General features: G+C 51.8%; 1 protein-coding gene across 4 annotated transcripts in view; it reads left to right on the top strand.

The window, feature by feature from the left end:
* The window catches only part of JADE2 (jade family PHD finger 2), an 83,921-nt gene extending 69,763 nt beyond the window's left edge, over nucleotides 1–14,158 (top strand). For 3 of the 4 annotated variants that reach the window (XM_064458322.1, XM_064458320.1, XM_064458324.1), the window contains 3 exons: nucleotides 2,288–2,405; nucleotides 7,073–7,201; nucleotides 9,591–14,158. In XM_064458322.1, coding sequence (XP_064314392.1) covers nucleotides 2,288–2,405; nucleotides 7,073–7,201; nucleotides 9,591–10,450 — 1,107 coding nt within the window. In that variant the 3' untranslated portion in view covers nucleotides 10,451–14,158. The remainder of the gene's footprint in view (nucleotides 1–2,287; nucleotides 2,406–7,072; nucleotides 7,202–9,590) is intronic. The other variant, XM_064458323.1, reaches the window with a different exon arrangement.
* Nucleotides 14,159–14,763: the final 605 nt, after the last annotated feature.

Genomic DNA, 14,763 nt, shown 5'->3' on the forward strand with positions numbered 1-14,763 from the left:
TAAGCATGGGACGAGGTCCTGGCTTGCTCTGTCACTGTGAGAGGCACAAAGGCTCCCGACCTTGTAGGGACAGTCCCCAAAGCCTGGAAATACCCCAGCTTTCCCCTGCAGAGAGGCGTTTGAGGATGAGGAGGGGGAGGAATCAGAGGCATCAGGGTCATGCGTGAGTGTGAACATACCCCACGCACTTTATTGCCCGTGCCTCCTATCAGGCCACCTCCTCATTACCTTATTACGGGCAGTTTTGCTCTTTCAGAGCATCAGGAAGCTGAGTAAACGCTGACAAATCTGTTAGCTGCCATTAGCATTTTCTGTTTCGCAGCCGAAACCCTCTGTTTCCGCCAAAAGCCGCGGTGCCCACTGCAGCCATGGTGACAGAGCCCTGCTCTCCAGCCGCCCTTACGTGGGGCTGGCAAAAAGCACGGCGCTGAAATGCATAACAAGACAGATGCCGTCGGGCATCACATGGCAGCTGCATCGTCTGGGGTTGCTGGGGGTGTTTATCAGCAGCCCTGTGTGAGGAGCAGGGTTTAACTGCTGCTGCGCTAGCTCATGCAAGCGTTTGTGCTTTGCTCTTTGCGTTTAGGGCTTCCCGCTTGGTTAATAAAATATCTTGTACTGAGACAAAATGCACCGGTGATTTGCAGGGAGATGTGGAGCAAGTGTGGGTAACCATGTGGAGGGGAGGATGCTGGCCAGATTTGAGGCAGGGGAGCCGCACTGGTACATGGCTGCTGACCTGAGCCAGCATCACCTGGATGTTTTGCTGTATTTTCTGTGTCCTGTCCTGGCATTTGCTTTAGGGCAGCAGGCAGTTTTCTAAGGCTCTGACATTCAGCAGATTGGTAGCCTCATACCTGGGGCTCCAGCCCAGCTGTGCCCCTTCCCTGCACCGGCTGCAGGAAGAGGGTCTCTCCCTCCCTGCAAAAAGAGCAATTTGTGGATGAGAACTGGCTAATTGACCCAGAGGACCAAAGTACCTCTTAGCGTTTGGCATTTTTTTGTGCAGGTTTCTCTGTCAAGTGTGATCAAGGCACATGCGTGATGTAGCTGCTGGGCTGAGTGCTCAGCGCGATGCTCGGGGCACTGTGTGTCTGTTGGGCCTTTGCACAGATCTATTATAATGCTCCTTCTACACCATCTTCCCTTCTGAGACCTTCCAAATCCTTTAGAGACATCAACCTCTTCATTAGGGCTGTTAACAATTAACAGGAGATTAAAACAGCGTGTGTCCCCACACCATTGCTGTACCTGGGTAAGGTCACAAATAATTTACCTGTTTCTCCTGGCTCTGTTCCCATTTTGTGGGTCTTGGTCACTTTGTGCACTGATGTGTATCAGCAGCAGAATTAAAGGATGTGCTGCAACAAGTACTGAAAATTAATCCTGACTAATTGGAGCAGATTAGTGGCACGCTCAGCCCTGTTTGACTCCCCACGTGCTGTGTTATTCGGGCTGAGTTTGTGCCCTCGAAAGCAGCGGTGCCGAAGTGCAAACCCTGCCTGTGCATTCAGGCCTTTGATGGGAGAAGTTGAAGATTAACTTGGTTATTGCTTATGTTCAGATGAAGGCAGGAGAGAGAGAGAGAGAGACTCTCCTACGTGCAGCATCCTACGTGGTCCCCTGTGTGGGGAGGGCTTCGGACCCAGGGCTGCCCCAGCCCCCCGGGCAGGACGGTCCCAGCTCGCTGCTGCCTGAAGCACTGGGAGTGGTGGTGGCCAATCTGGCCCCGGTGCCAGGGCAGAGCCATGTTTGGGTTTTCCAGGGTGGCTGATCTGCTTTGGGGTGAGTGCCCGAGGCGTGTTGGCAGGCATCTGCGGGGCTTTGCAAGCAGACTTGGTGCTGCAAGAGAGACTTGTAGGGTCTCCCTACATGAGACTACAAGAGAGTGCTGTTGGCATAAGCAAAGTCGTAACTCTGGAGATACCATGCTTCCTTACAGCTTTTGTATGCCTAGTGCACGTGCTGGAGAAGCCGGCCAGCCCTCCTTGCCCGCTATGGGGTCGTGGCTGTCAGAGCCAGAGCAGGGACATTCAGGCTTTGAATCATTCACTGCATGGTCTTCCCCATTTATATTACACAGTTTGGATCAAGAGCCCTCACCTGTAGTCCTGGCGCATCCAGAGAGCCCTGGTAGGAGTTTTGGTGCAGTGCAGATGATGGTGAGATGAAGAAGACTGAACCCTGGGGAGCGGGGATTTCCCTGAGGAGCAGAAGCAGCAACACAGCTTGGGCGGGCACACTTAAACCCTGTCTGAAATGGGCACTGTTTCTTGTTTTTCCGTAGGTTAGAAATCTCTGTTACATGGTGACGAGACGGGAGAAAATGAAGCACACCATTTGTAAACTTCAGGAGCAGATCTTTCATCTCCAGATGAAGCTTATTGAGAAAGATCTTTACCCAGGTCAGTACCACTTACCGGAGCTTGTTCTCGCAGACGCTGTCCCTGCCATCCTCTGAAGCCAAAGACTCGTGCCCAAGCCTCAGCCCCCCACCCCAAGGAAGCCAGAGCTGCCCCCTCCCCTGCAGTGTTATTTAAGCACGGTTCGTATGTGGACTTTTTGCACATCTCCAGTTTTGTTCAGAAACAAACAATAAAGCCATACCCTGCGTGACCGGAGTGTCAGAGCTCCTTGTTTTTGAGATCCCTCTCGATCCTCCTCTCCACGGGAATTGGTCAGAAAGACCAAGGGTTTGGTTAGGGGGTGATGCTAAGGCAGCGTTTCGGCAGCTTTCGTGGAGATGGAGCTGTCTGGGAGGAGATGGCAAATCCTGGGCACGGGGCTGCTGATGTTGGGGCTGATCCATGGCAGCTGGCTCCCTGGCACAGGTCAGCAGCCCTCGCTTTGGACTCTTCGCAGATGCCTCTGGCTCTGTCAAGAATCTAAGGTTAAGCTGCTGGTGGTATGTCTGTTACTGCTAGAGGCCAGGTCCTTTAGCTCTGGTCGGCCGCAATTCTCTGCTCTACGCACCTACTAGTGGGGGGTGTCGTGCCTACCACATGCGAAGCCTCTGCACCTTTTATTAAGGAACTGAAATAAAGTTGGTTTCCTTCTGTCCTATTTTTTTTCCTTTTGCCCAAGCAGTGCTGGAGCCCGCAGCTCCTGGTCCCTCCTCCTTTCCCTTCAGTGGCAGCACAGACCAAATCCCATGGCTGCAGAACAGTTTTTCCAGCAGCAGCATCTGGCACTTTGGCAGGCTCTTCCGACGGTTGTTGTGTTTGTGGCTTTGGAGTTGTGTTTGAAGCCATCGCATAGTTGGGGTTTCTTCAGGAACTGTCTGGGCTGAGCTCTCCTTGACAAAAGTTTCCTTTGAGTGGAGTTCTGGAGGCTGAGTAATGTGTATGTTGAGGCGTTTGTGACTCGGAGCCTGTGTAAATTCCTCTCCGTGGCCAGAGCTAGGCGGCAATGCAGGGCAGGCATGGCCGGGACCCCAGGGTGTGCTCCGGGGAGATGTGGGTCCTGTAAATTCTTGGTCCTCATGGCACAGATCAGTGATGCTGTGGGTTGCCCTGTACGTCCTTGCTGACCCAGCGATATGGGTCACCAGCCTGGGCACACACAAAAACGTGTTCCCAGCTGTTCCCACCAACTGGACACCCTGCGTTGCACATCCCAAGAGTCACTCCCTGGCACCAGGAAATCTGTGCCAGCCAGTGCTCCCGGCAGCGATGCCGCTGGCTGGGGTGGTGAGGCGGGACGTCTGGCTTGGGAATAACGGGTGGATAAAAGACAAGGGCAACAAACTCAGATCCTGAAAGCAGATGCCATGCACTGTCGCTGCAGGGCTCTGTGGGTTTTGGGATCACAGGGGATCTTGTGGTGCTCTTCAGTTCAGCTGGGCAAACCCAGTTTACCACTTGCAGCTCTCAGAAGGAGACAAGCACAGGGTAGTTTGCCAGGAAGGCTTTTTGAGCTCACCTCCATCACAAACAGGGTGTTAGATGGCTGGAAATACCCTTGGGGACCTGCGTTCCCCAAAATGCCTTGGGGAGTCTGACCTCCAGTGCATGCCCAAACCTCTCTCTGGTGCAGCGATGGGGTGGGAGTTGGCAGCTCCTGCCGGGGAGGGCTGGCGTGGGCGAGCTGGGACCCTCCTTGGCAGGGTGTGGATGCTGACCAGCGAGGGGGAGCTGTGTTGGGGCCCTGCTGCTCCTGTTTCAGGGCTGCCTGCACCACCGAGTGCCGGCACTGTGCAATTGCCCTTCCTGAAAATGTTACGCGTGTACTCAGGGGAAAGCTCGCCTGCTGTTACCGTGATGTTTGTTCTGCCTAAAGGTGAGTGATCAGAGACAAACCCGCAGTGAGAGCGTGACTCAGGCAGCAGTTGGTGTGCGGGCTGTGGGATTGCTTCATACATTTTGATGCAAATGTTCTTCTCTCCTGCCCCAAATGGTTAGCGTTTGCCAATTCGTTTTCTGCTCTGAACCGACCGAGCTGAGCTGCTCATCTCTCCTGGGACTGGCTTTTTGGTTGAGCCTCGGCAGGGATTGCTGCCTCTGGGACCTGGCTCCCACGAGTCGCTGCTGCCGGGGAAAGGGCCCACCTGCGGGAATTTGGTCCTGGGATCTCCAGGTGGTTTGTGCATCTGGGTCCTTCCCATGCCAGGGGGGCCTTAGGGACCTGAATGTCTTTCAGCATCGGTGCATAGGGTCTCCTGAGCTCAGGAGGAATTCCCTTGCTGGGAGGTAGCATCAGGGCACAAGTTGCGATCCCAAATGCGGGAAGAGAGGCTGGCCCGGTTAGCTGTGACAGTCGCAGTGCAGGGAAGAGCGCAGCGTCGGTACGTACCGCCTCCCCGGTGCAGCACGTGGTCCTCGCGCTGATCTCCAGGTTTTGCTCGACAGCAGGAGCAAGCGCTGGGGCCGCAGCAGCACAGCACGGAGGGGCGGTTGGTGTAAAGGAGATCAGAGGAGGGCTCAGCCTCCAGCTGCCCTTCCTGCGGTAGCTGCACCGCCGGCTCTGTGCTGCCCGTGCGTGGCAGCACCTAGCAGAGCCGTGGAAAGCAGTGTTGTGTTTATTTTCTGCCTCAGCTCCGAACTGTTTCATCCTGGTCCCATCCCGAACACGCACCATTGTAGACCCTGATGCTACCAAGTGCTCCCAACACCCACACGTTTGCTAAGCCTCCTCCATGCCAACTGATGATACGTAGAGCTAAAGATACTGAGCACCCAGCGGAACCAAAGCTGTGGGTAACTCACTGCAGCATTTTCCATCATTATGAAGCTCTGACTGGTTTGAAAGTGGGGGGACAGTTCCTGTAGCATCCCCTCCGCACAGCTCCCAACTGGGCTGCTCCGTGAGCTTGGGATTTCTTGGAGAAAGGAAGAAGGCTCCATTATTTTGCCTGGATGAGGCCAGTTTTTTAACTGCTGTTACAGTAGTCATCGACCAAAATCTGTTGGGGTTATTCCAAAGATGGTTTTGGCACAAAGGTTTCTTTGGAATGGCTCCCACATAAAACTCATAACTGGAGGAGTTTATTTTTCCCACTGACAAATGATCATTTAAGCAGGAGATTTTTAATAAAATTAGTGAGAACTGCCTGTGTAAGATGAACCCACCTCTCTCCCCTGTATTTTTCTTGCATGGAGTGGAAAGTAAACACTGTCTGGCTTTGAAACACGGCTACTATTTTGACAGGTCCCTCTTCAAAAAGTACTGCTCGGGTTTCTCTTTAGCCCCATTGTGCTGTCTAAACAAAGTTAGATTTTTATTTTGTAAGCGAAGTGAAAAATCTGTCTGCGTTTCTCCAGTTATTTGGCAGGAAAGTAGCAAATACCAATTTTGCTTTTGCTTTTCTTTCCTTCAGTAAGTCCTTTGGTCAGGAGGGGGTTCCTGGCTTGGCAACCCCAGGACTGTAAATCCTCAGTTAATCCAGAGTCAGGCAGGTGCAATGCGAATTCCCTCCCCTGCACGCCCAGTACGTTTCCACTGCCGCACCAAGGGGAGCGCAGGGCTTATTCCCTCTGACCCGTCTAGTGCGCGGCCTCTCTGCTGAGGCTGGTTGCAGGTCTGCTGCTGGCTGACACAATAACTGATTCATTTCTTAAAATCGCTGCTCCGCTAGCTGCACAGCTTGTGCAGGTTCAGCCTGCGGGCCAGACTCTGAAAAACTGCGTGTCTCGTCTCCGCTTCCATCAGCCACCCACATTTTGGTTTAAGGGCAATATCCTCCCCCCGCTGCAAATTAGCAGAAGTTTTAGCATGGACTTCTGTGGGAGAATGACCTAACAGAGTAGGTAAAAACTGTTGAAGTATTTTGCTTGGCAATACAAGTTGTACTTTTATAGGGTATTTGTCCTGTTTACCCAAGAGGAATAAATCCAGTAGAAGTTCAAAGCCATTTAGGAAATATTGATTTTTAGCTGAATGTCTACATAGCTAAGAGTTATATCCCTGGCTTTCCATAGGCGATGCTGGTCATCTTTCCTACTCCATTTACTTATGCTCAAGACACTGCTTAAGTTTTATAGCTTTGGGGTTTTTTTCATGCCCACACAGTATCAGTGCGAGCAATTACTATCACTGAAAGGTCAAATCAAATCAAGGTCCGCTTTAAAACACTGCCGAGACCATTGCTGACAAACTGGTTTTGCAGCTGAGTCCCTCCAGAAGATGCTGTTGTTGGTGATGGGTGGCACACCGCCGGGTTTGGAGGTCCCCATGTCTCCATGAAGGTGTCTGAGCAGGGTTCAGGGTTACTGGCTTCTGCTGCTCCCGCAGGTCCTCACCCCAAAGCCATGGTCCAGGAGGGCCCCTCAGTGGCCACAGTCTCCAGCGAGTCCCCTGCCTTCGGTAGGACTGCTCCTGCAACCGGGCTAAGTTCATGTCCAAGGCCCAAACCTCTTTTTTATATAACCTACGGGATTCAAATTTTCTTAACCTATAGAGACGGTAGCCTACAGTTGGCCAAAAAGTGGCCGCTGTTCTCCCTTTGGCTTGGAGTTGTTTGCAGGTCTGGTCCAGGTCTCCACCAGAGGGGTGTGCCCCAGGGGAACTTGCTCACCGCAGCATCCCTGATGCCTCGTCTCACACGGAGTTTTCCTTTTTTTCTAAAAAATGCCAGAACAAACTGGGAAGAAGACAAAGGGTAAGAAAAGTGACCCGAGAAGGAAAGGAAGAGATGGTAGAAAAAATAGTCCTGAGAAGAAAGAGAAAAGGAAATCAGTCAACGAAACTGTGTTGGGACAACTGGGTAAGTCTGATTTTATGGGTGCAGAGTTGACCTGTGCCGCTGGCGGCTCCCTCTTTCGGGGAGCAGGGTTAAGAGTCCCAGCCCTTGATCCCTCCCGCATGTCTGCAGTGGAGTTACACCCGAGGCTGGGGGAGCCTCTTCCATCTCTGGTCCCTGGTGGGGCAGGGGGTGTAAAATCTGCCCGCCCCTCCCAGCCCCGGGGCTTGCTCCTGGATTGGGCGAATGTGTTACAAAACCTGGGATGTGCTGCTGAAGAGTGATTTCACTTTCTGGTGATAAAATCAGACTTACCCACCCCACAGTAGGGCTAATCCCCTGTATCTTCTGTGCTGAGCACATATTTCATGGCCTATACTGCCCAGGACCGTGCGGTTGCACTGGTTGTGCCGGCGGTCTGGGAGCAACCAGGAGGCAGGCACAAAGCACGGCCGGCCTCTTGAGTTTGCTCAGAGGGCAAGGAGATGCAGGCTGGCTCTGCAGATGCTTCCCCCACCTCCAGCTCTTCCCCATCAGCTACAGCCTACCGCCGCTCAGCAGCAGACGGAGCTGGGGGGGGAAGTAAGAAAACAGAACAAAAAAGTCTTTTTTTGATAAGATGCTTGACAACTGCATATGGTTTTTACATGGAATTGGGTTTTTGTTCAGCTTCCTCCAGCGCTGTCACCTCTGCCAGCATGCGGGGCACGAGGTGATGAATTCACATGTGCTCAGCTGCCCCGTGGGTGCACTGGTCCTGTGGGGCTCTCGGACAGTCTGGGGGTGCTATAAAACCCTCCTAAGAGTTTCTGTGGGAGGTCGGGGGGTCTGGGCCACCCTACCTTGCTCCGCTTTAGACATTGCTCACCCCGCCTCTGCTGCTTTCTCTTAACTTCAGAGCTGTTGGCTTTTTAGGCAGGAGCTCCTTTGGAAACGCGGCTTTTGCACGCATCGTGTCTGCGCTGTTCTCTGCTAAAGAAACTTTGGATTTTCTGGGGCCAATTCCCACAAATGATGAAGGACTGAGGTGTCTCTGAGAAAAGCCGCACCGCTGCCAGCCTGGGAAACCAGGGAGCTGACCCAAAGCTTCACCACGATCTTGTAACCTCCTGGATTTTTGTTAAGGGCTTGAAGCATCACTTGGGTCTGCAGTCATCGGAGAAGGGCTGGGGGAAGGCGAGCTTGGCAGCGCCCTTGCCGGCAAGACCTTGTGCCGCTCAGTGCCTGGGTACCACGCAGTGCTCTAAGGTCATCCTTGCTCCCCTGCATTGGGCTGGTGCCAGGGCAGCGGGGTTTCTCCAAAAGGACCATGGTGACCTACCGGGAGGTGCGGGACTGTCACCTCAATAGTGTCACCTCCGAGAGGGGATCCGACCTGACCAACCTCCCCAGTGCCGCCCTTGAGCAGCCCTGGCGTTGCGCAGGGAGTTCTGTTTGTCCCCTCTTGGTGCGGAGGAGGGGGTCACATCCCGTATTGCTGCTCACAGGGAGGGGTGATTGAAGCTGTCATCGAGACGGGCACACATTGCGGACGTGAGTCACCCTGCCCGTGCCACTGCTCTTCCCTTCTTCTGTTGCTAGACTGACTGTTTGAAAAGGAAATCTCTCACCTGAAATAAAAAAACCCCAAACCTAATTTTTCTTCCATCCGTAAAACCAGCTCTGATGTTGAACCTGTGGGTTTCTGTTTCGGGGATTAAAACTGCGTGTGCTTGCGCAGGTATGCGCCTTTCCAGTTGCTAATTAGACCCAGCCCAGCCTGCAATGCTCGCTCTTGCTCTCAGAGAGAATTAGTAGGAAGATTTTCGGCTTTTTCCATTCCAGCCTGTCATCTCTGCTCCTCTTCTTCAGTTTTCATGCTTCTCGAGTATTTGGAGAGGTTCTCAGACCTGCCTCCCTTGCCTTTGCACCGGTCCCATCACCCCACTGACCACCCCAGCTTGGGCGATGGACGGGGTTTTGGCAGCACGTGGTGGCAGCTGCTCCTTGGGGAACCTGTCACCCCTCGCCTGGGCACAGGTCCCACTCTGGTAGCAGTCGCTGAATTTTTAGGCTCACACCTGAGCCTAAAAGGCTGGTCCCGCTGCCTTTGCATGGGAATGTGTTTTCCACCATGCTGGGTTGAGTTGGGACATCTTTGCTGCAGAAAGATGCTCTGTTTAGATTTGGGGAAGTTCATGGAGTGTTGGATGTGGGAGATCACTCAGGTTGTTGTGCTGTGACCTCAGTGGATCCCAAATTCATCATTAGTGCTGGAGTAAACCCTCTTCTGTGTTCTGATGCGGTGCATTATGGTTGACCTTTTGAGTGTTTCTCTGGTGCCGGGGAGTTTTGGTGAAGTCGGTGGCATTGTTGAAGGGCAGCGTGGCTGTTTCTGGCTCCTGAGGCAATCTTCCCCTTTTGTTTTTTCCAGGCTTGTCAACCTCCTTCCCCATCGACGGGACCTTCTTCAACAGCTGGTTGGCGCAGTCGGTCCAGATCACTGCAGAGAACATGGCGATGAGCGAGTGGTCCCTCAACAACGCCCACCACGAGGACAGCACCCCCGGCCTCTCCGAGGAGCTCCTCCAGGACGAGGAGACCTTGCTGAGCTTCATGATGGACCATTCCCTGAGGTCCCCGTTCAAGCAGAGCGAGGCCACAAAGAAAGTGAAAAGCAAAACGAGAACGAACACTAAGAAAAAGCTGCCCAGGAGCAGCCCCCCCGCCATGGGTGGGAGCCACCCGGAGAGCTCGGAGCCCTGGACTAACAACGCCAGTGACTTGTCGGATGACGCCGCCAAGCCTTTCGCTCCAGATTCCAGACCGAGCAAGTTGGAGAAAGGGGCAGCGAAGCTTCCCACCGACCGCAAAGGGACAGGCGAGGCAAAAAAGGCGGCCAAGAAGGGCTCTCTCCCAAAAGCCGGTGAGCCTCACCCCCCGGCCGGGGTGAGGGGCTGCGGCAGCAAGGAGGAGGAGGAGGAGGAGACGCTGCGCTGCGCTCAGCCAGAGCCCAGCCCCGCGGCCAAAGTGCCTGACTCCGTAGGTAGCCCCAAAACCGTCGTGCGGTTCAAATTACCAAAGGAGAGCCGAGGGACTCGGAGGTCGCAGCCCCCCAAGCCCGACGGTGCCGGCGGAGCTCCCTTGCGCCGTTTTGATGCCGAGACGGACGGCTACTTCTCCGACGCAGAGATGAGCGACTCGGACGGGGAGTCCCGCGGCGGCAGGGCGCAGCGGGGCCAGCTGGATGCGGCCGGTGAGGACATCGTCAGGATGAGCATCCTGGCATCTTAACTCCTCCCGACTGTGCCGGCTCGACGAGGCCTCAACCCAGTTCCAACTGCCATGTCCAATTTCTGCCTGGTATCATAGCAAGGGGGATTTTTAATATGTGTATATAGTTGGAAATTCGGCACTGTTGTCTTTCTCTTCTCTATACGCCTGAGATACAGCTTCAGCTTCACTGACATCGATGACCATGACAGTAGTGGTCCCTCCCCGGATCCCCGCCGGACCCCACTTCCCGGGAAGACGAACCGGCACCCGGCGGGACCGATGTCGAGGGTGCCGAGAGGGCGGAGGGTGCCGGTACCTGTGCTTTCTGCAGGGATGACAGTTTAATTAATGGGCATTATTTAACGAGGGGCAGATTTCTGCCCGGGACGGTTGCCCCTGGAGCAGGGAGCGAGTGGAGGGTACGGTAGTGGCCAGCTGCGGGAGGGGAAATACCCGCCTGTGTGCGCGTATACGAGGAAGCAAAATAAGCGATACTAAAATAAATAATGACTAAAGCACAAAAAGCTTGGAGGAAAGCGCTCGGGGTGGAAGAGAGCAATGTTACATTTCTATTTTTAGAAAAAAAAAAACAAATTCGGTCATTATTTTTCCCCTCAGCTTTCCGTCTGGTCGGGATCTGCCCAGGGGCCAGGATGCAGAATTTCTCCCTGTCCCTGCCCTGTAGGTCGACCCCGTTGAGGTCATTAGAAAAACTGAAGTGATTTACTCAGGTGAATTGATCAGCTGTTAGCAAGCTGGAAAATGGAACTGCGGGGCAGGAGGGAGGAGAAAAGCATCCTTTAAAAACACCGTGGGGAGTCGGGAGCTGGTTTAACCCGGGAGGTTGAGCGAAGTTTTTCTGCCCGGGCTTCCCTCCGATGGCTGCCGTGGTCCCACCGTGCTGTGGTGGCACGTTCGAAGTCCCCTTTGCACAATGAAATACTTGGCCCCGAGGCCAAACGTACCATCACCGAGGGGAAATGGAAACGCTTGCCTTCACCATTTTATTTTCCTACTAAACGCTACAATGGAAATGGTGAATTTATTCCTCCCCATCCTTTTTTTTTTTTTTTCCTTATTCCTTAAATCCTGGTTACAAGCTGTTGACTCGTTGTGGGAGGGTGATTCACAGAAGCTGACATTATAAATATTACAATAATTTAATGCATAAAATGTCCCCAGTAAGCCTTAAATGTTGTTTAAAAGCCCATGTTACCTACAAGTCAGGCGAATTTCCATGTTTGCACTTAATTGCACCATTACTTCGGTTTTGGCTTCAAAGGTCACAGTTAAGTCGTGCTACGTGTTTTATTGGAGTGACCCCAGTGTGAGCTCAGGGAACAAAAAAAAAAAAGGAATTCACTGAAACTTTTGTTGTTGTTGTTTTTTAAAAATAAAAAATGTTTTAAAAAAAAAAACTAAAAAAAAAAAATAACCAAACCTGGGACACTTCTGCAACCGGTTAAACCCATCACTAAACAAAAAACCTTGCAATTGTCAAACCAATCAGTCAAATAATTTTGTGGATGCCAAAGAATATTTTGACAGTCAAGCAGCACAGCCAGAAACCGGAAACTTGTCATTATGAAAAATTTGGAAGTTATTTAGCAACAAAGGACTAGAGACACACTCATAACACACTGCTGCGGCGTTAGGTTCCAAGCTTGCTCCGAGGGATGCTGCTGCTCCGAGACCGCATCCTGCCGTTTTGATTTCCGATGCTTTTTGCTCATTTCACTGTGAGCTTTCTTTTGAAACTCTGAGACTCCTTCGATTGATGTTTTAGAGTAGATCATCTTTATCAGCCTTCCAAAGTCCTTATTATTGATCAAATTGCAGCAAAGATAAGCGATGACAGCCTAGCTCATCCCAGGCATGGCGAGCAGCGGGGGCTTCGGGTCGGGTGCCGAGCGCCTGCGCCCAGCCCTGGCTAAGCCCAACACTAACCCGGCCGAGACTGACCATGCCTGGGGAGGAATCTTCCTCCGATGGGAAGAATGTTACACAAGTTATTAGCAGGAAAAGAAAAAAAAAAAACCAAACACCAACCAACAGAAAATCAACAAAATGGGAACCACCTTTGTTATAAATTAGCATAATCCATTGATGTTGGAAATGAAAATCTGCTCATTAATTAAGGCTCAGTATGTTCAGATAATGTTAAATACAGTAAATAGGACTTAGTTTATCTTATCAGGCTTGCTAGCTTTAGCTACAGTATCCTAGTATAAGAGTCATAACAATAATCAATATGCTGCCTTTTAATGAATCTTGCTTCCGTGTGCTTCACTCAATTATGGTTAAAAAAACAAAAAGCAATCCACAAATTTCACTGTACACAGCTCCATTCATCAGCTTCTGCACTACTTGTCTTCTCAGTACAGGAAAGCAAAAAGGGGGAGACTTTAAAGAACAACCAACCCGGCGCTGCCAGCACCAGGCAATAAAACAGTTTGAAACGCTCCCAAACCATCAGACATTGTATTTTGCCATCGGGAGACGGTGTTTAGGTGGGGAAGGCTAAAGGGGGGTTGTGGGGCACATCAAACCTGGGGAGAAGAATCGGGTGGAGGGAATAGAGAGGAGCCAAGGGGGTCTCGTCAGCCGTGGGGCTGGGCAAGGGATGGCAGGGCTGGCCCGCAGCAGGACGGCTGCAGCCACCCTGGCGCATCCCCTCGGAGCAGGGGAGCCTGGCGTTCGGGAGAGAAAATGCACAAGGAAAATATTTTTGATGTTACTGTAAATGTATTTTGAAATGAATAGAAAGAAAAAAAATAAAAGGGTTTATTTTAGTAGAGAAATGTTGTCTTTTAAGATGTATAAACTGCAGGAATTGACATTTGCACTGTAAGAGCACCCGTTCCCTTGGAGAAGCAGCAGCCGTTGAGGTGAGGATGCGAATAGCATCATGCCCTGATCGTGGAGCACAGCCCCAACATCACCCCAGCCCCGATAGCTGTGGGGTTTCCCAAGGACATCTCCGATTCCACACACCCCTTTTCCACACAGCCATCTTTGAAATGATTTTATTTTTGCTTGCACCTGTTTTACGGGGTTTGGCTGCCCGCCGTCCCACGGAGCTCGCCCCAAGGCGGGGTGCGGAACAGAGCCGGGAGCGGGGTGCGGGAGCAGCCGCCGGCGGGAAGATGCTGCTGCAGGGCAGGGCGTGAGATTTGGTTGTTCTTTAAGGAAATCCCCCCGCAGTTTGCGCCATTCCACACTCAAAACAGACCCACTTCACATCAGTTACAGGAAACGATATGAATGTCACAGGAGGAGAAACCCTTCTGTTTTCTTTGTTTCAAAGAACGTGATGTGCCATTTGTTAATATAAAAGAGAAATATTGAAAATATATTGAAAAGAGCAATTTTAAATTATTTTTGGCTTATGTTGCAATATTTATTTTCTTGTATTAGAAATTCCTTTGTAGAGAAAAAATGTATTTTTCATTAATGCAAAAACCTATTTCTCCTTTTTGTACATTTTCCATGTTAGTTAATCCTTAAAGCAATATAATGTTATCAGACTCGTTCTGTGTGAGACTGTATTATGCATGCTATTTGTGTTGCCTTGGAATAGCTCTGTCTGCCATTATTTTCATCCTGTTTAGATACAGTGTATGCTTTAATACACATTGGGACCATGGCCCATTGCTTATGAAAAAAAAACCCTTTGCATTCCTCAATGTGTTGGCAAATGCAGTCAATAAAGCAGTGTTTTCTGTGTACCTCTGTGTTGGTGTAGTGAGCAAAGTCACGCAGAGCAAATTTACCCGGGGACCGGAGGGCTCGTTGGAGCATCCCAGGGGATGCAGCTCTGTGCGAGGGGATGCGGAGCTGGTCCATCCCTGCTGATGCAGCCGCTCTCTGCCCATGAACAGCGAATTTCCATTGCGTTTCCATTTCAATTTCCATTGCAAGATCTCAGCGAGCCCTTGGAGAGCACGGCTGGAGATGTTTTGTCGGTGCTAGACAGGAAAGCCCAAGCAAGAGGGTGCTCCCACAGTCCCCAGTGCCTGAAAGTTTCTGTGATTCAAGGTAAATACCTTTCTCTTGGAGATCTAAATCTTGTTTTGAGACTTGGAGCAAAACACGCAGCGGGGGCCCCGCTGGGAGATTTGGAGGAGCAACACCTTGCACCAGCAGCCAGCGTAACAGGCAGGGAAACGCGCTGTCCCGTTTGCTATTCGCAGGAGCAAAAGCAAGCTGTGAAATCCAAAACACTACAGCGATGTGTTGCTGTTCGTAACACGCTGCTTGTTTCTTTGCTGGTGTGGATTGCGGGCAGGTGGGCGCCGGGGCTGACCCACCATCATACCTCCCTGTGCCGA

Source organism: Phalacrocorax carbo, chromosome 8, assembly GCF_963921805.1.
Source record: "Phalacrocorax carbo chromosome 8, bPhaCar2.1, whole genome shotgun sequence".
Lineage (NCBI taxonomy): Eukaryota > Metazoa > Chordata > Aves > Suliformes > Phalacrocoracidae > Phalacrocorax > Phalacrocorax carbo.